Source organism: Acanthopagrus latus, chromosome 12, assembly GCF_904848185.1.
Source record: "Acanthopagrus latus isolate v.2019 chromosome 12, fAcaLat1.1, whole genome shotgun sequence".
Classification (NCBI taxonomy): Eukaryota; Metazoa; Chordata; class Actinopteri; order Spariformes; family Sparidae; genus Acanthopagrus; species Acanthopagrus latus.
In genome coordinates, this window is record NC_051050.1 from 504,438 (window position 1) to 528,717 (window position 24,280).

Here is a 24,280-nt window from a genome sequence, read left to right on the forward strand (position 1 = left end):
AGCACTCTTTTATCTCCTTTCATTGGTTCATTGTTAAAACCTCTCTGCTGATTTGCAAATGTCCATGTGGAGTATTTTTGAAGAAGTGGCCCTCTTGGGGATGATTGCTTATATCATCTACAGCAATGCTAGCATCCTCAGCTGTAGCAGCGGCGGTCGCAGGCAGGTGCAAGCCCCCGTCCTCTTCCCCATTCTCCAGGAGCTTTTTTTTTTGGTCCTGGTCAGTGACAGTTAGTGTGGCGTCTACACCTTCATGAGACCTTTCAATGTCTCCTGAATTAGCCCTGTTAAGTTAACAATCACTCCCATTTTCAGGTTTTGATTGAGTCCCTATGTGTAGATGTTTAGGGAGTAAAAACAATTATTATGAATGATGTACCGATTTCTCTAATGCTAGCTACCAGAATAATTGCACTCTTTGGCAAAGAGGAAACGGAATTAAGGTCAAGGCGTTCTGCTACCATTGGTCGAATAAGAACACCTGTGTTGACTTTATGTTTTTTAGTCTAAAAAGAATTGTTTTGTTTTTTTTTATTCATGTATTGACTAATTTATCAATGTATAAATCATAGTATTCACACATTCAAAATTATAAGCAATCCAAAGAGATTTTCTTGGGGGTGCTATGTGGGTGCTGAGGCTCACAGAACGCTGTATCAGACTGCAAAAAAAGCAGTTATTACTACTGATGTACTGATCATAGTTTTACTGAGGGAGCATGGCTGGTTCTTTTAAAAAATGACTCCATCCAAGGTATGTACTCATAGCACATAAATAGTTACATAGAGTAACAGACAGTAAATTCTCTGCAACAGCCCATAGAGAAGCTATAAGTATGCAATTTACATGACCTTATGTTTACCATTGATACATATTCTCAGGAGAACCACATGTCAATAGGTTGACTAGCCGACAAATGAGCACATCATGCTAGGAGCGCCATGTGGACCTTGTCAAGGATTAATGTGGATTAAGTTTTGGGACCAATGGATGAAGCTGTTCACTGTTGCTTTCCTCCGAAATCACCTAAAACAAGAGCACCTGCCAGCTGGTGATGTAAAGAGGTCAGCTGGAGATAGCTCTGTTACCACTAGTTGAAATGGGTACAGCGCCACCTATCGTACCGGGGTATGACATGCTTCGGCCAGTAATTCGATTTTCTTACCAGCATATAAACTGGGACAATTGCAGTTGCCTGATTGAGCAGCATAGTCGAACTAGGGCTGTAATCCGACTAAGCTGTGCATGTAAACGCACTGACTTTCACAGAATTCCCCAGTTTTCACACCTAGGTGCAAAGACTGTCAAGAGACCCAGCTTTGAACTACTGCCCAGCTGGGAGGATTAACCTTTCTATTACATGCTGTTCCATCCAAGAATCAGTGGCGTAAGTATCGGCGGTGCAACCGGTGCAGCTGCAACGGGACCCAGACGCCATAAGGGGCCCATGAAGGAAGGAAGGAAAAAAAAACAGCTGTCCTGAATTGCCACAGGCCCTGTTTTTGTTAATGAAATAGCTGGAGGCGGGTCGGTAAGGTAACGCTGAGTGGCCTTGATGCCTGTCAGTCATGATGAGTGTCTCGTCACCTCTCTGCTGTGTCTGCAGCTGAGCACTGTGATGCGTCTCTCTCCCTGGGCCGGGAGAGTTATCATACCTTACAATACCAAATAATAGCCGGGGCGTTTATTTGTTTCAATCACTTAACAGACCAGATGTTTAATTCCTTCCTCACAAAAATCCGGGATGAAATGTCACAAACTTCGCCAGCTTCTCGGCATCCTTCTGGGCAATATTTGTCTTCTGCACGTGAAGTTGTTGTGGAGGAAACGATTTATCCAACCAGCATTCGTGGCAAACTCCTCATCTCATGGTGGCGTACATTTGTTTCTCCATCGCCCTGATCATTTTGCGGGACACTCTCTCGTGGCGTGCCCGTTTGCTGGCAACTCATCCCCGCATGTTTATCTCAAGCTCCTCGCTAGCCTTCTTCCTCCCTCCACCAGGCAGCCTGGCCCTGTTGCTGTTCTCCTCAGACAGACACTGAAGCTCAATTTGATTTTTCATCCATCTCTCACTCTCTTCGGGTCGACAGAGAAACATCTAGTGGCTGCCTCTCCAGAGTTTTCTTCTGCATATCTTATGACAGAAAGTTTGAATTTTAAGTCCCGGTACTCCTGATGGCCAGTCCACCCCTGTAATAGGAATTCTCTCGAGTGGCTGTGCGCACGCACTTGGGCGTGCGCTTGTGTTTAAGCCAGGGGTGGGGGGCACAAAAAAATATATGCACCAGGGCCTATCACCACGATGTTATGCTAGTAAAAGGAATGTTGTTGTTGGTGTTATTTATCGCCCACCTGACTCTATCATCAAAGATTTTAATGAAAGTTTGTCAAATTCTCTTGATCTGATAAACAATGAGGATAAACTCTGTTACATTTTAGGAGACTTTAATATAAATCTCTTCAATTATAAATCAGGTACCCTTACTGGGGATTTTCTCAATATTCTTTATTCTAGTTACTTTTCCCCTCTTATTCATAAATCTACAGGAGTTAAAGAAAATTCAGCAACTTTGATTGATAACATCTTAACTAACTCTTTGAGTGAAGGAATGACATCTGGGGTCTTGTATTTAGACTTGTCAGACCATTTCCCCATTTTCCAGTACTCCTTAATCAAGGTTAATAGGGCTAAACATACCAAGAAAACAATGCACAAAAGAATTATGAGAAAGTCAAATATTACAAAATTTAAAGACAAGCTTGCCTGTATTTCATGGGATGACCTATATGAGGAAAACAATGCAGAGTTTGCATATCAGCATTTTATGAAAGTTATTAGCTTTAGTTTTAATGAATGTTTTCAAATTGGAAGTTCTGCTAGGAAATACAAATCCTACTCCTCTTACCCATGGTGTTTATAAATCCTATAGAAATAAATATATTCATTCCATTAGTTCAACAAAAAAGGAATATTTCCATGAAAAATTTAAGAGGTGTTCATAGGATATTAAAACCATGTGGAAAGTGATAATTCAGTTGTTGCAAAGAGAAAAAACTGCCCCAGAGCTACCTTCAGTCTTTTTGGATGGTGAAAATTCTCAGAAAAATCCATTTGATATAGCTAAAAGATTTAATGACTTTTTTGTTAATATTGGTTATGAATTGGTTATGAATTAGCTAACACTGGATTTTATTCTGAGACATTTTCCTATTATTTCTCCTTTTAAAACCCCTGAAACCCAAAACATAAGTGACATAATTGATTATCTAAAAACATCTTCAGCCGGTCATGACAGTATTCCTTGTCAAACAGATGAAACAGTCAATACTGCAGCCACTTGCTCACATATTTTCTCTGTCTTTGAAAACAGGCATTGTACCAGAGGATTTAAAAGTTGCCAAAGTTATTCCTCTGTTTAAAGCTTGTGATCCATGTTGTTTTAATAACTATAGAGCCGTATCTATTTTGCCGTGTTTTTCAAAAATATTCTCACTCATTTAGATTCTAATTCAATTGTTTACAAACACTGGTATGGTTTCCGGAAAAAAACACTCCACTTGAAAAAGATGTATAAATACAGTTTTCATGACACTACGTACAAATGGTTAAGAAATTATGTTTCCAACAGAAGACAGTTTGATTGTGTTAAGGGTTGTTATTCCAACAAAGCAAGACTACTCTCTGGGGTTCCACAGGGATCCATTCTGGGATGATTATTATTCCTTATATACATTAATGATTTGTCTAATGTCTCTAATATCATTTCTTCAATAATTTTTGCAGATGATACAACTCTAGTTCTCTCTCATTCAAATTTAAGTTCACTGATTAAGGATGCTAATGTTGGTTTAACTGCCTATGCTACATGGTTCAGATTAAATAGATTATATTTGAATATAAAAAATCTAACTTTATCATTTTCAGTGCCAAAAAATCATATCCTAAGGACTTATCTAAAATTACAATTGAGCCTGTTGAGATGCCGCAAGTGTCGTCTACAAGATTCCTGGGAATTATTGTTGATCAGAGTTTGAGTTGGAAAGAACAAACTGACTGAGTTAGCAGAAAAATAAATAAATCTATTGGTATAATAAGGAGGGTCAGTCATCTTGTCACCCCAAACTATCTCCTTACTCTTTATTACAGTTTAATTTATCCCTATCTTTCATATTGTAATATAGTTTGGGCAAGTACTTTTCCTAGTACTCTCTACAAAATCTTGGTCCTCCAGAAACGTTTTGTTAGAATTGCGACTCCGAGTCACACATCCCATTGACTCCTTTATTTCAAAAACTACAAATTCTTACTATTTACGATATCAATATTTCTCAAATATGTGTTTTTATTTATAAGATCCATGCAAGTGAAGGGAATATTCCGGAGCATTTCAAGACTTACTTTAAAGCAAATTCTCGGGTCCATTCCCACTCAACTCGTCAATCTTCAGATCTTCATCCTCCTAAATTTCTTACTAGTAGAGGTCAATTTTCAATAAGATTTAAAGGTACCAAATTATGGAATGGCTTTTCCCATCTGGCAAAGAACTGTTCTTCTAAAAATACTAAAAAAGAAACTTAAAATATCATTTAACGGTTGTTTTGTAATTGCTTTTTTTCATGTATTGATGTCCTGTTTTTTTTTTTTTTACACATTGTCCAATTACACATTATATACTCACATTCTCTACTTTTATATTGATGTTATTATTTTTTGTTATTATATATATAATTTGTTATTATTAGCTTGTTATAACTTTTATGTAGTTTTTATTTTTTGTGTGTTAATTTTGTGTTCCGTTATAATATTGTGAAATTTTAACATTATTTAGGTGAAGGCTTCAAATAAGCCCACTGAGTTTCCTGCCTCTGCCTGCACTGTATGTCATTTGTGTTCTTTGCCAGTATTTGTGTATTTTTTTTAAATTGTGCTAAAAAAAAATACAAAAAATTAAAAAAAAAATAAATGACAAAATAAAATTGCAGATGCAGATGATGTCCATTTATACATAGAAGTTTTGGAGCTGCTTCAGTCATTTGGCTTTTCCAGGTATGAACTAAATCGAACAACAACCTTTCCCCATCAATCAGTTAGCCGTGGATGTCAGCTATTCACGCTAAAGCTTTGTTGGGGGCTTATTTTGCTGCATTTGCTACATTACTGGTCAGCAAACATCTCTAAGCTGCCTGTCTGGCTTTCTACATTGAGAGATGGTACAGGACCTGTCTGATCCATCAAGGAAATAAATTCCAAGTTCTCTTGCCTCACCCATATCTTTAATGTGCCTCCTCTTACCTGTGAAAGGAAGCAATTATCTCAAAAATCCTATGGTTCAGAACACTCAGTAGACTTGTGTAGATGCCATCATAAATTGCACAAGTGCAGTGCCTATAAAACGTATTCATCCTTCATTTTATTGATTTTATAAAGGGAATCATGGTCAACACACAAAACTATTACTTATGTCAAAGTGAATGTAGATTTCTACATAGTAATATGAAGGAATTAAAAATATGTGGCCTATGAGTACTCTTTCGAGTTAAAAGCTTAAGTGGTTGAGATGGGAGAGACTCTGCCTGCATACACCAACTGTTCTTCATCAGTAAAAGTTTTATGGGAGAGTGACAAAGAGAAAGTTGATGAAGCTGATGAAGAAAGCTCACAAAATCTGATCTAGAGTTCACCCAAAGACAAGTGTGGGTCACTCCAAGGTCAACAAGAGGAAGGTTCTTTTGTCTGATGAGACCGAAAGGGAGCTTTTTTCCCCATCAGACTAGATGCTACACCATGCTGGCTCCAAAATATGCACATCACCACAAATATCCCCCAAATATTCCCCAAATCCCCACATGAAGCATGGTGGTGGCAGCATCATGCTGTGGGGGTGCTTCTCAGCAGCAGGCCCTGGAAAGCTTGTATTAGTTAGACATAAAAATTGGTCAGGAACTAATTAGAAACTACTTTAATGGGCGTGTACCAAGCATGTGCAGGTGATACATGGCTTATTAAGTTAAGTTACAGAGGTAAGCAGGGCAGGAAAATCAAACTCTTATTTTCACAATTTCACCACAACGAAGTTTGTTTCAAGTTGGATCTTCAACATACATTCATTCTGGATCCAGCAGCATCTTGCGACTTGTTGGTCGTGAAAGTATAGGAGGCTCACCATCATGCCCTCTTCCTTAAAGGGTAATTTCACCAATTCCACTGGTTGAAGTGTGCGTACAGGTCGTGTGGAGTACTACTGCTGTGTTAACAGCGTAGTATAAAACCTTTTATGGCTCCTGAGAAATCTGCAAGTAATCTGATAAATTGCCTCCAGTGATGACACTTAGTGGCTAATTTGCATTGTGGGCAATACATAGGCAGTTTTTAAAAAATCATCCACTGCTCTAACATTGTAATCCTATAAAACAGTTGGAGTCATTATGGATGGTTATAAAAACAAAAGGATAAAATCAATACAGATACAAGAGATATCACCATTTTTTGTTCCACGCATTCTTGTTCCATGGCACCTACATTACCCACAATGCAACTTGGCCACTAACTGACAATCCTGCAGGCAATTTAGCAGATTACATGCCGCTTCCTCTGGAGCCACAAAAGGTTTTATAATGTTTTTTTTTCCCACATATGCAGTAGTATCAAATCAATTTTATTTATATAGTCTTTAATCACATTGCCTTAATGGGCTTTACAATTCCCCTAGCAGTAACAATAAAGTATTGTTTCAATGACTCAAAACCAGTTACCTTTTTAAGTACCTCTGTGCTAAGCCCATAAATTATAACAAATTGTTCTCATGTAGCACACCTATTATACAATATTGGAAAAGTAAATAATTGCTTATTCTGTTTGTTTGTTGATTTTTAGTTGTTTTTTTTTTGTTTGTTTTTTTTTTAGCTTTAATGTAATCCAAATCCACACCTTATCATAGATATAGAACATAAACAATACCAGAATTGTATGATTATACTGGACAAATTCATTGTGCATACAAACTGTACATGTCTCACATGCCACAGTTTCCTAGCCTTTGCAACCTTTGTCAAATAAATCCAGGGCAAACCCTTCATATGACCTACTGAGCAACTGGATTTTTGAGGAGAACTTAAAGATAAATCACAGTGCTGTAGTTATTTTTTTTATGAGAAGAAATCTGACACATTCCAGGGAGGAAAGAGGGGTGACTACTACTCATCTGTCGCTATTATCACTTTAAGAGAAGAGCACTCTTGTACATGTGAGAATGTCAGATTGGAGACTAATTACCAATTTCAATTTTGCTCTCCTAAACTCGTGTCCCTCAATTTTGAGCCCCCTGCACACCCTGATCAAGATTATGCTGAACTGCCGGTCATAGGAGATCTTTATATTCAAATGGTTTTACTTTATACTTCTTTAACTAGTCTGTGTAAAGTTTACATTCAATGTAGTTTATAATGTGCGATTGATGGTTCAAGTGAGTATCATCTGGGATGGGTGACTTTCTGCTAATGAAAGGCGGTGCGGTTGGTTTTAGGCCCATCTAATTTAAAGTGGCCTTTTGCCACTTAACCAGCCAATAATGCCAACCACGGCTCATGGCAGAGCCTTTTTTGTGGCCAAGAATCATAATGAATCGGGAAAGGTTAACTCATTCACTTAGCATGAAATATTATAATTCTTAGTCATCATCACATTACAGACCTAAATGTAGTCAAGTAACTCTAAACTGTAAAAATAAATGCCCAATTCTAAAGTTGGTTCTAAACTGAGTAGAATTTATTTTACTGCACAAAATTTATAAACTATAGCTTGAGTTCTTTATCTTATATACATGATCTTTTGAGGTGAGTCAGATATTTATTCTATAGCATGTCTTTAAAGCCAGCATTGTCTCGCACCATGCTGCTGTAGACTGATCTATACACCTTCAAAACATCCAGAGCTGAAGGGCGGAGGTTTGGATCTTCCTTCTTACACTTCTCATGGATCTGAAAAAGATGGAAATGGACTAAATCCCCTCCAGGTACTCTTCCCATCAAAAACCATGTCAAGTCTGGGATCTTCCAGATGTCTGTCCTCTCATCATATGCAGGCATGAGATCGTCTGAAAATGGCATCCCTTCATTTCTGAATGGCCACAGCTGCTCTGGGGCTATAAAGTTCCCAGTGAGCTCCCGGTGGCCACATTTCACCAGTAAGCCTCTGGACGGGTCTACCTCGGGCAATGCATCCACATCGTTCACTACCAGGTGAAAGTCACTTGTCAGTAGAAACTGAGAGAGAGTTTTCTCAAGGCTGTTGGAATCGCACATAACCCGCCCCCCAGCAGGGCTGTTGTGGAGGTAATAGAGGATAGAAACATAATCCATAGCCAGCCTCAGCCGGACCTGCCATGTGTTGTGTTGCTGGTGCTGCTCTTGTGCAAGAACACTATCCAAATTAATCAGTGAACCGAGTGGATGGTGCTCGGTGAGCAGGATGTTGTCTTCAAGGCAATAACCCACCAACTGCACCACCCAGGGGCCCTGCAGGGCCTCTAACATGGACAATCCATGGAGAAAGTCATCAAGGTAATCCAGGGAGGACAGTTTGGACAGAGCCACCTTCTGACCCTTCCACTCTGCCAGATAGACCTGGGGAAAGAAAAGCAGATGCTACGGTCAGAAAGTCTGGAGTCAAATTTACACACTGGCAATACTGGCCCTAATCAAAGAGGCTGACGCAACAACATTTTTGTATTGTTTGACAACCTTGTCATGAAATGCTCATTTCAACATGACCTGTTTTTGAGATTACGATACCTGAATTCAAATACCTGTTAATACTGGAAATGATACAAGAGCTTGTGAGTAGCTTGAGAGTAGAACTTGAAGTAATTTTCCACTGGAAATGTGGCAGAACTGGAAGGGTTTTGGATGTTTTATAAGCTCACATCCTCGCTTAGTAAATCAATATATGTGCTTTATTAGATCCTATTACTCCTACGAAATGATGGTCTATAAATAATAATAACACATCGTCTGGGAAAGCTTATAGCAAATATTATCCGCCCAGTCCAAAGAGCATTTATTTTAGGCAGGTACTCCTCCTGTATTGTTTACAAATGTCTCACTGTTTTGTAAGCCCCTTATTGACATGATTGAGCTGCTACATTGTCTAAAGATGCCAACAAGGCCTTCGATATGAAATTATTGCCCTATCAATTTACGACACCTAAGAAATTTGGATATGGTGTTTCATTTATAGAACTGGTCATAATATTATATACTGCTCCAAAATATTTCATTCTAACAAATGGAGATAAAAACAGTCCATTCTACCTCCAATGGTGATTTTAGAAAGGGCATCCATGGTCTCCCATATTGCTTACATTGTGCTGAAGCCCCTTGCAATGGGTATTAAGGAGCATCCAGACACTAATGGATGGTGTAAAGGTAAAATACAACATCATCACGGGTGGCAATGGCTGAAGAGGTAGACCGGGTCTTCCCTTTATCTGCAACAAGTCGGACTCAAGATACTCAACCCCAAATTACTCAATTGGTGTTCAAGTGTTTTGCCAGCACGGCGGTTCACCAATTCTCCGCCGTTGGTCATTCACACAGAGCGAAGAATCGCCGGCATAAAGACGAACCGCTGTATAATTCACACAGAAAGCCGGCACTTCAGCTCTTAAAGAGGTGTGACAGTACACATTATGATGATGAAGAGTAACGGTGTCACAGGTTTCGAGAATGTGACTTAATTTTGGTCGATTTCGATTTTAAATAGAAATCGACCAAAATTAAGACACATTCTGAAATTTCGAATTAAAAAATGGAGTCGTCGATGCTGCCACACCCCCATGTCATGTCCGGTCGGCTTGCCAAGCAGAAAAAAACACACAGGGTAAGTGCTGAAGTGCTGCCCGTCAACCTCCTCTAACTTAGCTACTAGCTAAGCCAGTAGCTATCAGCTACTGGCCAGCCAAACGATAGCATGGTGTTACACCATTCCTGTTCGGCTCCCAGACTGTGATCGGGAACCACAGGGGAGATGATTTCCTCCAGGGCCGAAGTTTGTGTTTACCTTCGGGGTGAACCATTTTCACGTGTTGAGCTGGTCGGGAAATAATACCCGGGAGCTTTGCTGTATCTGGAGGAGCTGTCGCCTTTATTCATAGCCAAACTGCAGCCTATATTGTACACTTTGCTGCTGTCACTACGAGTGCTACTCCTTTCGCTTCTCCTTCCTCTTCCATTCATTCACCGTCCGCACATACGCACGCTCCCAGATGCAGGAGACTCATTGATAGAACTTGAACCCCCTTAACCCACTTAAGTCACAGGTGTGGAAGTATTTTGGATTTCCAGTGAGTTATGTTGACAACGTTTGCGTTGTCGACAAAAAAGCCACAATTTGCAAGCTCTGCAGAAACTAGATGGCAGATTTTTTTCTTTAAGTTTACAATTGACTGAAGATATTAGTTACTGTTACACTGTAAGGGTCGCCCAAGTCTACCTTGATGTATGGCAACTGTGGTGATAATCACGTTTCTTGTTTGATTTTTTTGCCATAATTATAAATTGCCATGAGGGGTCAAACTTAACAGGAGCCAAGTGTAAGGACACGGGTTATCAGTATGGACAGGTATTATTATGTATTGTGTTCTATTTTTCAGGCAAAATGTGGTAAATGGGGGAGAGGGGAAAGATGGCGAAAGGCAACGCATGAGGCAGGTGGAATCCGCCGGAGGTCGCAGCCAGCAGGATTATTCTATGTTCCGCAGGAGGAATCTAACAGAAAATAAAACGGATTAAAAGACAACTGGACTACTGTGTGCCTGCGACCCAGATGCTAAATGGGCCGGGTGAGAGTTGTGGGAGTTTGCTGCCCTCTTTTTTTTTTTTCTTTTTTAAATTGAGACTTACGGCAGCTCGCTGTGTTCCCACCTGTCAAAGTTGAATTTATTTTGATACTTTTCTCTAAGGACTAATTCGTTCATGGACACTTTATGTGGGGTTTTTGTCATATGAACTGTGGAGATTTTCGGGTTGTTGGGGGTTTTTTGGCCCAAATGTTTGTACTGCATTGGAGCGTGCCTCCCTTCCTTTGTTTGGTGTGTGCGTCTGGGTTGGACGTAATTAAATTTTCTGGCTGTTAATACATAATGATAACGACAACCCTCTGTGTTTTTGTTTCTTTGCAATTGGTGCCGACATTATCATATGAGTCAGATAGTGATCGGCTGGTTATTTTTTGTGTGATCGCAGTTTTTCAGTCAGCCGGCAGTGTCCATTCGCGGCATTCATCAAGTCCACCCGTCACCTTAAATTTGCATTTGTACTTTCCCTTTTGAAATAAATAATTGAAGGGGATTGTCACAGATTGGTGGCCCGTACGGGGACAGTGGATGGCTTAATTAGCTTTTGATATTTTTGTTTATGTACAGTCTGGCTGGCTGGCTAAAAAAAGTTATTGAGTTTTTTTGTTGTTTGTTTGCTTGCAACCAATGTAGGTTTCTATGGTAATTCAGGGTGAAACCGCATATAAGTGTTTCAGGGTCCTGTAAGAGTCATGTTTTGTTTTTGTTGAATTTTGAGGAGTGGTAGCTAGATTGCTTAGATAACACCAGCCTCACCGTTCTGCAGTGTATTGTGTACCTTTCTTTTGGTATTTAATACATAAACATCACATTACATTGCATACATTTTTCCATTAACATAGTCATTCCCATAAACACAGAATGTCTGTCTCAAGTCAGGAAGGTGCAGCCAGTGGTCTCGCTGCTGAAGAAGACAGTTCAACTTCCCTCACAGACTTAATTCAGAAACCTACTCCTTCCGCTGAAACTGACCCTCACCGCCGTGTTACCACCAGGCTCAACCGAAGTGGCATGGCTGAGTTAACCAGCCTGCTTGAGTCCATGTATGTGGAGACACCTCAGGAGGATCAGCAACCTGCTGAAGATTTTGAAGATGTTGAGGCAGTCTCATTTGTACAACAGCTGCAAGACCAGCAGTTGAAGGTTGAGGCTTTGGAAAACCGTCTTAAGGAAGCGGTGGATAGTACATTAAATCAGGAAGAGGGCCTTAAGGTGGCTATAGATACATGGCTAAGGAGGCTAAACTGTACATAGATACTAAATTGGAGAGATTTGAACAGGTGGTGGCAGCTTGTTTGGAGCGAAGGGATAAACGATGGGGAGAAGATCTGGAAAAGACAATTAAGAAGAGCAGAAATCCTCTTTCATGGCTGCCAGCCAGTTTCTCCACTCCTGCAGTGCTGGCTCCTCCAAGTCTTCATACATACATAGACGGGGTTACCTGCACATCTCTGCCTGCAGCCACAGCCAAACCCCCTATTAAAATGGAGTTTCCCAAGTTCAGTGTGTCGAGAGGTTCTACTGATGTCACAGATTTTATTTAGCAGTGAGAGAATTTTCTCTCCTTGAGACCTCTGAATGACACTGAGCTCTTAGGCACACTTAACACCGTTCTAAAAGGGCCAGCACGGAGCTGGTGGTTAGCTGCCCCTCGCAAGATAAGAAATTGGCCAGCGTTTAAAAAGGCTTTCCTTGAAGCTTTCTTGCCCACTGACTACCAGGCTGAGATTCAGGACCAAATCCGTTTGAATGTGCAGGGTTCTACTCAATGTGTGAGGGACTTTGCTCATGATCACCGTGCACTCCGCCTGAAGTGGAGACTGAGGAAGAGATTGTGAGGCGCATCCTCAATGCATGCAATTCAAGGTTGGCTAATGGCTTACGGGGCATTTTGACTACCGTTGACCAGGTGGTAAAGGTGGGTTCCCTGAATTTGGTCAGGGCAGGGGTCCCAGTGCAAATGTAGCCGCGGTGTTGTGTGTTCCGTCTCTTCTTGTGGTGCCAGTGGTTATCCGAGGCTCAAAGGGTGATGCAGTCCTGGATTCAGGGTGCACCTACTCCCTGATGAGCAACACTTTGTGGAACAATATAAAAAAGGCAGGCGAGTCCCTGAGTTTGAGTGAGATTCCAAGGTTTAATATGGCCAATAGACAAGAAAGTAGGGCCATGGGGAAGACTGCCTTGCTCCTCACCCTCCAAGATGCACACGTTACCATCAGCACACACGTACTCAGTGATGACCATCTGTGTATGCCGTTACTGCTTGGCCTGGACTTCATGTGTGCGAGCCAGCTCGTCTTAAAGCCACACTTGAGGAAATACATTCTGCCAGGGGGTAAATATTATAAGTTCTTGCCACAGGCTTGTGAGGCACTGCAGTTGGGTTAGGAGGAGCCTAAAATCAATTTTTACATGACCGTAATGGACAGAGTGCCAGCAGTCCCACTCATTGACTCACAACCGGACATTATCAGGCCACTGCTGCAGAAGTGGCCTACAGTTTGGACAGAGTCCACCGGCGCCACCAAAGTCATCAGGCACAAGATCTTGAAAACAGACGAACGGCCTGTGCGAAGGACAGCTTACAGGGTGTCACCTCAGAAGCAAGTGATCATAGAGGAACAACTGAAGAAAATGCTCAAGGATGGAGTCAAAGAGCCCTCCTCTTCTGCTTGGGCCTCCCCAGTGGTCTTGGTTCCGAGGAAAGATGGGACTCCCGGGTTCTGTGTTGACTACAGGGGAGTTAATGCTAAAACTCATCACGACGCTTGTCCTATGCCACTAGTACATGAAATCCTGGAGTCCATGCAGGGAGCCCAGTATTTCAGCTCTCTTGATCTCCAGGGTGGTTATTGGCAGGTGGCAATGGATGAGGCTGGCATACAGAAGACTGCCATGATTACTCATTTAGGATTGTTCCAGTTCAAGGTGATGCCGTTTGGCTTGAGGAATGCAGGTGCCACTTTCCAGCGCTTGATGTAATGCGTCTTGGGGGATCTAAAGGGCAGAATCTGCTTCGTCTATATTGATGACATCATCGTCTTCTTCAGAACACAAGGACAACATCTGCAAGATCTGGAGGCGGTGTTTCAGAAACTGCACCAGGCTCATCTGACCCTGAATGTGAAAAAATGCCATCTCCTACAGACTCAACTCTTTTTCCTCGGCCATGTGGTTTCAGGAAAGGGAGTGGAAGTGGATCCCACAAAGGTTGATGCCATAACAGCCTACCCAGCTCCCACAGAGTTAAAAAGTCTCCAGAGGTTCCTTGGGTTAGTGGGGTGGTATCATAAGTTCCTTCCTAGGTTAACTGACGTTGTGGCTCCACTTAACAACCTCAAAAAGAAAGGGGTTGTATGGGAATGGTCTGCTCAGTGCCAAGCAGCTTTTGAACATCTGAAGCGCTTATTGCAATCACCATCAGTGCTAGCCCAGCTGAGGCCACACCTTGGTTTTCAGGTGCACTGTGACTCCAGTGCAGTGGGACTAGGAGCTGTTCTAATGCAGACCATTGAGGGTGAAGAACGAGCCATCGCCTTTGCTTCCAGAGCTCTCTGTGGTGCTGAACTGAGGTATTCTACCTCAGAGAGGGAATGCCTGGCGGTGGTGTGGGCAGTTGAAAAGTGGCGCCATTACCTTGAAGGAGAAGTGTTGATGTGTATACGGACCATAACGCTCTGACTTGGGCATTCAATTGCCCTAAAGCATCATCCCGCCTCACCCGATGGACACTCCGTCTGCAGGCTTTCTACTTTCGGGTCCACTACAAGCATGGTTGCTGTAATGTCCTCCCAGATGCTCTGTCCCGTGCCCTGCCACTACAAGAAGGCAATGTGTGTGTGTTGTCACCAAGTCCTATCGGGCCGATTTACCAAGTTCCCTGCAGACCATTGGGGAAATGCAGCTGGGTGATACATTGTGCCAAGAGCTGGAGCTAACAGTAGGCCAGCCCACAACAGGCCGCATCCACTATCAACAACAACAGGGGGTTTTGTACAGAGGTGTGCCCTCAAAATATGGTGGATTTAACTACTAGTTAATTGTGCCGGCTGTGCTGGTGCCAGAGTTCTTGTCATACTTCCACAACAGCCCACTTGGAGGACATTTAGGAAGGATGAAGACGCTCCTGAAAATCTTGGAGGTAGCATGGTGGCCAACCGTCCAAAGTACAAAGGCTCTAATATCAAGCCTTAATCTCCAGACAACGGAGGTCAAAGCACCTGGTGAGATGATCGGAGTGGACTTCATGGGGCCATTCCCACTCAGTGGGTCTCATAATTCAGTCCTGATGGTGGTAGTAGATTACTTCAGTAAGTGGGTGGAGCTTTTTGCTCTGAAGGATGCTAAGACACCAAAGGTCTGTCAGATCCTGAAGAATGACATCTTCACTCGCTGGGGGGTACCCACCTACCTGGAGTCAGATTGAGGCCCTCAATTCACAAGCCACCTGATGTCTAGCCTGTGTGAATCATGGGGTGTGGCCCAAAAACTCACTACAGCCTACCACCCACAGACCAGTCTCACAGAGAGGGTTAATAGGACCCTGAAAACCACAATCGCTTCCTTGTAGGAAACCATCATCAGGATTGGGACTGGTGGCTGCCTGAATTCCGCATGGCTATCAACACAGCAGTACATGAGACCATTGGTGTAACCCCTGCTGTGTTAGCCCTGGGTCGCAACCTCAAAGGCCTACTAGAACGTCTGATAGACAAGACTCCTGTACCCAGCACATCTACATACCACATACTGCACTCACATACACAACTGATGAAGGAGGTTGAAAAACATGTAGGTGTGGCAAAAGCTAGACAAGCCAGGTACTATAACCGACAACACAGAGATGTACACTTTGCAGTTGGGGATCTGGTCTGGATTCGGTCAGTATTATTATGTACTGTGTTCTATTTTTCGGGCAAAATGTGATTAATGGGAGGGGAAAGATCGCGAGAGGCAACGCGTGAGGTGGGTGGAACCTGCTGGAGTTTGGAGATTGCAGCCAGCAGGATTATTCTGTGTTCCGCAGGAGGAATCTAACAGAAAATAAAATGGATTAAAAGACAACTGGACTACTGTGTGCCTGCGATCCAGATGCCAGACGGGGCGGGTGAGAGTTGTGGGAGTTCGCTGCACTCTTCTGTCTCTGTTTTTATTGAGACTTACGGCGGCTCGCCGCGTTCCCACCTGTCAAAGTTGAATTTATTTTGATACTTTTCTCTAAGGACTAATTCGTTCATGGACACTTTATGTGGGGTTTTTGTCATATGAACTGTGGAGATTTTCGGGTTGTTGGGGGTTTTTTGGCCCAAATGTTTGTGCTGCATTGGAGCGTGCCTCCCTTCCTTTGTTTGGTGTGTGCATGCGGGTCGGACGTAATTTAGTTTTCTGGCTGTTAATACATAACGATTACAACAACCCTCTGTGTGTTTTTGTTTCTTTGCAATTGGTGCCGACATTATCATATGAGTCAGATAGTGATCTGCTGGTTATTTTTTGTGTGATCGTAGCGTTTTCAGTCAGCTGGGAGTGTCCATTCGCAGCATTCATCAAGTCCGCCCGTCACCTTAAATTTGCGTTCGTACTTTCCCTTTTGAACTAAATAATTGAAGGGGATTGTTACAACATTATGTTGTTAATAAATGTTTTAAATTTGACAATGTAGTGTGGTCCATTGCGAACAATGGTCAGATATTATATTGCATAAAAATGTAGTCTAAAAATGGCATAGCAACCTGTGCCTTAAAAAAAAATAAATGTAAAAATCGAGAATTGAATCGAATGGTGACCTTAGAATCGAAATTGTAATCGAATCGAGGCTTTGGAGAATCGTGACACCCCTAATGACGACTGTGTGTTTTCAAGGTGTTTCCCACAGTCTGTTAATCTCAATATGAACCCGGTGACCGTTAATAATCATATGGATGCTGTTATAATGTGTTGTGATTGAGATCCTGACCCACCAAACATGCTAGAAAGTGACAAAGTTACATTATTCTATCTTAATTACATAATTGGATGATCGCCATCAGTAAACTGGACGTTGTCTGACTCTGTCACTCACGGGGAGGGAGGCTGTTTTCTCGGGGAAAGTTCACTGAAGTGTCAGTCCGGAGGGAAGACCGTTGCTGTCATTTTTTTATAAAAGCAAACACTTGCTGGGTTAAAGTTTTCTGCCTTGACAGACACTGTTTTCGGGCAGAAATGTGACAAAGAGTCAGTAGGACAGGTGGGAGGGAGGATAAATGAGAGGACGGACACCTCTCCACGTATAACTACAGAATTGTAACCACAGAAAGAGTTACAGTTACTAAGTTACTTGTGTTTGGTCATGTAATGTTGCTCTGTAGGACATTTCTCTTTATGTTCTTGGGTGAATTACATTTCTACTGTAATTCTCACACACACACACACACACACACACACACAACTTCCAGAGGCGGATCAGTGCCGGGGCCAAATTTCACCCTTCGCAGCCTCTGAGACTTTCACACAGAGGGGGAGGCGGAGAGTTGGTGCAGGATCCCTGCATTCAAAGGGCAGTGTGAATGGGGCTATTGTGTATGTGAATGGCGCAATGTGACAAGTGCTGTAAAGTGCTTTAAGGAGTCAGATTAGTAAAGAGCTACATAAATGAAAGCGTATATGTAAAGGCCCCCACACACCACCCAGACGTCCAACTCCCCTATCCGACCACTCTGCTGCCTCTTGTCTAACCCGTTTGGCAGAAAGGTTGCATTGAAACACACTGCTTCGACGTGCTGCCTACTCCACAGTAGCGTGTATGTTCTGCGCTTGCGCAAGATGCAATAAGCAGGTTGCGCTTGTGTTGTGAGTTGTAAACAAGAGGCTTATGCACGGAACTCTCTTTACTTTCGATCCAAAACAAAACTTAACTATTTCAGATAAAAACAGCTGCATACTAAACATGCAGCGAGACATTACCAAACAAACACGATTAATTCATCCTGAACGGACCTAAAAACTAGTCCCATGCCAGGTCTGCAAAGCATGACAATGGGGAATGACAGAACAGAGTTCGTAGAAAAACAATGCGCACACATTATTACGACCCTCCGACACATCGAGCTGATTCGCTAGCACACCGCCTATCAGAGAATGCGATGGCTCAGATGTCCGACGGCCCTCCTCCTCAGACTTCGCATGCTGAGTCTGAGCAGACAATGTCTGAACAGCTCCGAAAGCTTCCAACATAGCTGAAAACACATATTTGTTCCCAACTTCGTCCGAGTCTCTCCAAATGCTTCAGATGTCTAATGGTTGGGCCGGTGTGTTCCTACCTTTAGTTTTATAAGCTAACTTATTTTTGGCTGGCTGCTGGAAAGGCAATATCAATTTTTGATTCTGATGAAATACATCTGATTAACAAGTTATGTGCATTTTAGCCTTCACTACCACACAATGCTAGAATGATGATAGAGAAAAGTTACGTGTCTGTCCTGTATCAGTCCCGAGCACAGTTCCCGGCAAAAATATACCTTTCCACTGAGTCACTCTTTCAGCGGGTAATGTTGTGAATTCATTCGTGGTTATCAAAGGCAAACTTAATGGTAACAAATAAGGCAGGCAGCAATAACATGCAAGAGCAGCCAGCTTTCTTAAATAACAACAGAGAAGCTTGATGATAACACAGGAGAGAGGAGAGGAGTGGAACTTCAATCTCTGCTCAAGACATATTCACTCCACAATAACTTTTGATGGAAAATAGTTGAATAGTTGACATCTAATGAGGCTGATTGTTGTATATTGGACCGTTAAGCCTCACACCGATTTAAACACTTTGGAATCGGCCCTGCCTTGGGGTGCATAAAATGAAATGTATAATTTATTGATCAACATCCCTAGCTAAGGTCTCACCGTACGTTAAGTCCAAAGGCACATAAAGAGGTAAATGATACCGGTCATTCACTTTCTATTGGGAGCCAAGCGGAGAAGGAGGGAAAAAGTGGAAAAGGTGGAGGCGGGTGGAATAGGTGGATTAGGAGGAAAAAAAAGTTAGAAATCTTCCAACTTTATGTAATGAGCTACAGGGTTCTCCCCAGACAATGGAACAGTGGCGCAGCGCCGCTATACTGCTAGCTCAGTGCCACTATACTAATTTTCAATGTTAGCTGCTTTGTAGCAGGTGAGGGTGATGAGCGAGCATCCATCGGTCCGTCCGCCCCCGTCCGACGATACCAACCATCTCTGTCCGCCCCGTCCAATGATTGTGACCGTCTCAAGATACGACAAGAAACGGAATGAGAGAGAAGGGGAGTGACATGCAGCAAGGGGCCCCCGGCTGGGACTTGAACTCGGAGCTGCTGCAGCAAGGAGCTTCTGTATGTGGGATGAGCGCTCTACCAACTGAGCTAAACGGCACCCTGACCTAACCTCATTAATCTTCATTAATCAAGTTTTCTCCAGCCTCACTTATAACTATAATATCATTTGATTTGAGAATTGACAAGACTCAGAATGAAAACTTGGTTCGAGGATGGACATGGTATAAGCGAGTACTGAGTAGCAATGTAGTAATGCAGTTGGCAAATCATGGATTGGAACGTCCACATCGCAGCTGGTGCGATACCATTGCAAGATGGCCTCCAATTGTTCCTATTGTACATTTTACACAGTAAACTCTGTCAAAACATAGTGTAAAGGACCACCTACCTTCTTAACAGCTCCCTGGCCTATCAGCTTCAGCTTGCGGACCTCAGCATTTATCTGTGCACACTGGAGCCAGGGGGTGCAGTTCTTCATGGTCACCATTTTAAAATGTCGAGGTGTACAGCCTTCATGAGAGGATATCAGTTGCCTGTCAGCTTGATACACAGAGCTTAGATACAGGTAGATCAGGGCATTGCTGAGGAGTAAAGCAGCAAGGCAAACCACCACCACTGGAACACTGTGAGATATAGTATTGCTACTAGTCCGACTCATGGTGCTCTGCATCTGAAATGGAAAACAAAAGGTGGGAAATAAGAATTTGAGTTTACTAGTAGGCTGAAAACGGTGTTTTGCTGCCTCCTCTGGTAAAAAGTTCCAAACCTCCAAAAAAGACAACTTTCAAAAGTATTCCCTCATTATATACAATGTTATATTTACTTTGTTATGACAGAATGCTTTCTAGTTTAGTTGTTTCCTAACAATTTAGCATCAAGGACAACATCTTTACCACTATTATCACAACATGATTGTGGAGGACTTCAAATCGCACAAAACGATTTGCCACTGGCTGACTGATAAACAAACAGTGAGAAAAACACAACCCATTAACACCTGAGAGAGAAAAAAAAGTGCTGACGGAGAGGAAATTGTGACAGGTCAGCTCGCAGACATTGACTGCATTTTTTCTGCATACTTTGTGTGTTTTTCATAGTTGTATTAACATGGAAATTATGGCCTGTGTGCCTTGAATACAAAATTACAATGTTAAATGGTTAAATTCAACTTTTTATCACCTACTAAATGATAAAAATGGGACAGGTTTTTACAAATCATCAATATCTACTAATATGAAACTTCACTGTCATGATAGACTTTTCAGCCTTATTGCCCAGGCCTATTATAAAATAACCAAAATTAACTCAACCTTAAAGATCAACCACAATAAAAGCAACATATACATTAATGTGAAATAAATATAATCAACAAACACATATTAGGAAAACACTGACCGGGAATTGACCCCTTTTTTGTTTTCATAGATAACAATACTGCAAGTTGTAATGATATATTGACAGCTGAACTTGAAACATCCTCATTAGGTAAAATATTTTTCCTCAAATATTTTACCTAATGAGATTGTAAGTACCTGAAGACAAATCCTTTTTGTTATACTCAACATGAATCAAACAGTTGTATATAACAACTCACTGAAAGCAGTTGAAAATGTAAACCTTCCAGTGCTTTTCATCCAGAAGGATCGCAGTGCCCCCTTGCTTGTATTTGATGACATACCTGTATTGCCTGCTCTAATACGAGGGCGATGCTGACTGCATTTCTTTGGGCTTGGTCTTGAATTGCCTGAAAGATCTCCACAGTGCTGTGTCAGCACTGGAGAATGGTCTGGCTGCCATTTCAAATGTCTTACAACAATCCAAAAAATGTATGTAACCATTATCATCAATATAATCATTGTAAAAAAAAAAAAAAGGAGGCAAATCGTATTGTTTATGTGTCTTCCACAAATTAAACCAGTGCCGGGGCCATCAATAATCATATGGCATACATTTAATCTCTAAGCAAATGCAAGTGTTAACAGTTACACACAGTCGTAAATACACAAAGTAATTGCTTTATAAAATTGTTGAGGGTTCTCAGTCATCCTGATCATGAATATTCTAAGTGCTATATCGTAGGGACTTGTTTCAGTTTCTTTGAAGATGTCTCCCCTCTCATACAAGTTCAATTCTGACTTACTGGAGGAGAGTTGCTGGCTTTTAAAATCAATGTCCTTTACGACATGTGAGCTCTTGGTTTAAGAGTCATAAAGGCGGGGTCACATGGGATCGCCAGGAAAGATGGCGGCGCGCTGAGAGAGCTCCTGACAGACCACCACTGAATCGAACTTTACACACGCTTATATTTTTAGTATAGCCTGCTTCCAGTGTTAGACAGGAGTATATTTCAATATAGATCTTTAAAGTGAAGACTGAGTCGTGAAATGTCGACCAAAGCAAACTTTTTCCAAGGCTCAAGCAAGAGAAGCAAGCCCGCACCTAGAAGCAACATGGCCGACAGCGAGAGACCTGAAGGAACAGATGATAAAATCATGGAAGAGATACGAAAGATGAACGCAACACTTAAGGTGGTAGCAGCGGACGCAACGGCCATCAAAGAGACTACTAAAGAGCTGAAGGACGCTGTGGATAATATACAAAGTAGGCTTGAAGATGCCGAGCAACGGATATCGGACATAGAGGACGCAAACGTGAGAACGGAAAGAGACGTAGAGAAACACGACAAACAAATACAGACACTGTGGATGCGGGTGGAAGACCTCGAAAATCGTAGCAGGAGAAACAATGTCAGGTTGGTGGGGCTGAAAGAAAATAAAGAGCAGAAAGGCAAAGTAATGCAATACGTAGGAAGAATCTTGAGGACTGGGGCTCACAGGCCAGGAATTTGAGATTGAACGTGCACATCGCTCAATGGCCCCCATGCCTGACCCGGACAAACCACCAAGGACCATTTTGATACGCTTCCTACGCTCTCCTGCTTGAGATAAGGTGCTACAGTTGTCCAAGGAGAAAAGGGGACTCGAATGGGAAGGTTGCAAGCTATCTTTTTCCGAGGATCTGACAAGGGAACTGGCAGAGAAAAGGAAGGAGTTTCCACCAGTGAAGAGGCGACTACAGGAGTTGAATGTGAAACACCAATTGGTGTATCCCGCTACGCTCATCTTTACTTGGAAGGGACAAAAGAAAATGTTCAAAGAGTGGAAGGAAGCAGACGAATTCATTCAGAGAAACGAATAGACGACCACGAGTCCTGTAAGTGACTTTTGAAGCGTGTGTGAAAATGAAAGTAGCCTAAGGTATTTCTTTTATCAGTGGTTTGTCTGGGGCGACTGAAGTGGTGTTGTTGTTAGCAACGCGCCTCACGGACTGAGTAAAGAAGTTAAGGGGAATTCCTATACGGGGAGGGGAGGGGTTACGTTACGCAGAGCACCGGGATGTTCGATGTTGCTCTGACTAAGGGGAGGTTCTTTTTGTTTTGTATGTTCATGTTTGATTATTGCATCAAGGCAGCATGGTACAGACGAAGCAAGGCATTGGTTAATTTGATGTCCCAACTTTTTGTTTTCTTGGTTAAATCTATGAAGGTTGACTTACAGCTGAAGTTACATATGCACAGTTATAATGGTGGATAACAGATACATTAACGTGATATCATGGAACATAAATGGACGTGGCAATCAGATTAAGAGGAGGAAAATACTAACTTATTTGAAGTCCAAGAGCACAGATGTAGCATTTATTCAAGAATCTCACACCATAGAGGAAGAAGCAGTAAAATTTCAAAGGGATTGGGTGGGAAGAGTTTTTCACAGCTCTTACTCTACCAAACGAAATGGAGTGATGATTCTTATAAATAAGAGATTAAGCTTTGTCATGATAAAGGAAAAAAAGGACCAAGAAGGTAGAATAATTTGTATTGAAGCCTTAATTAACGGAGTTAAGATAATATTATGTAATATATATGCCCCTAATGAAGGGGAGCCTGATTTTTTCCATGAGGTAAATACACTGATTGGAGATATGGAAGGTCAGGTTATTCTGGCAGGAGATTTTAATCAAGTGATGGATGGGATGATTGATAAGAGCAGATTTAAGGGTGAACACACACCAAGGGATAGGGCCGCGATACATATGTTAACAGAGGATCTGAGTCTGGTGGATGCTTGGAGGTTGGTGAATCCTCGTGAGAGAGAATATACATTCTACTCTCATTGTCATAAATCGCATTCCAGGATCGATTTCTTCCTAATATCAAACACTCTCATAGACTCAGTTGTGGACTGTAAGATAGGAGCAATTGCTCTTAGTGACCACGCCACAGTAGAGCTACATATAGATTTACAGACAGACAGAGATAGAAAAGGCAGATGGAGGCTAAACACTAGGATACTGCAGGATGAGGTATTTAGCAACACATTATCAGAGGAGCTTAAATCATTCTTCAACCAACATCGGATCTACATCACAAATATCATCCGTATGGGAGGCATCAAAAGCATACATCCGAGGGAAAATCATAGCCCATTCCTCTAAACTTAAAAAAGAGAATGCAATGAAGGTGACAAAATTGGAAAAGGAAATATGTAATCTCGAAAAAGAATTGGCAATTCATAATACAGAGGAGATATATCAAACCATCTGTAATCATAATATCAGTTACATGAAATATTTAATAAAAAAGCAGAATATGCCATATTTAGACTGAAATCTACTTTTTATGAAGGAGGGGAAAAGGGTGGTAGACTGTTAGCCAGGCAATTAAAACATCAGGACATTTCTAACAATATCCCAATGATTAAGAGAGCAGACGGAGTAGTGACCTCCTCAAAAGTAATTAAAAAGGTATTTGAAGAATTTTACAAAGAATTATATACATCTGACTGCACTCCTAGCACAGAAGAAATAGAGAAGTTTTTTTTCAAACCTCCAGATGCCTAATATTTCTGAGGAGCAAAGAACAATGCTGGATGCTCCTCTAACGGAGGATGAGATAAGAGCAACCATACAGTCAATGAAAAATGGGAAATCGCCTGGATTGGACAGCTTCCCAATTGAATATTATAAAAAATATGTTAATATCCTGGCCCCTATTTTACACAAGGTTTACCTGGAAGCATTTGAGAGGGGCTCTCTGCCCAGCACATTCGATGAAGCCTTAATCACTCTTATCCCGAAGAAAGA

At 41.8% G+C, this 24,280-nt stretch overlaps 1 protein-coding gene across 5 annotated transcripts in view; it reads right to left on the reverse strand.

Moving 5' to 3' along the window:
• Positions 1-5,947: 5,947 nt before the first annotated feature.
• The window catches only part of pomk (protein O-mannose kinase), a 29,536-nt gene continuing 11,203 nt past the window's right edge, over positions 5,948-24,280 (reverse strand). For 4 of the 5 annotated variants that reach the window (XM_037117748.1, XM_037117746.1, XM_037117749.1 and 1 more), the window contains 2 exons: positions 19,527-19,808; positions 7,855-8,625 (listed from right to left, as the gene is read on the reverse strand). In XM_037117748.1, the coding sequence (XP_036973643.1) occupies positions 7,855-8,625; positions 19,527-19,808 (1,053 nt within the window). Of the gene's footprint in view, positions 8,626-19,526; positions 19,809-24,280 lie in introns of all 5 variants that reach the window. The other variant, XM_037117747.1, reaches the window with a different exon arrangement.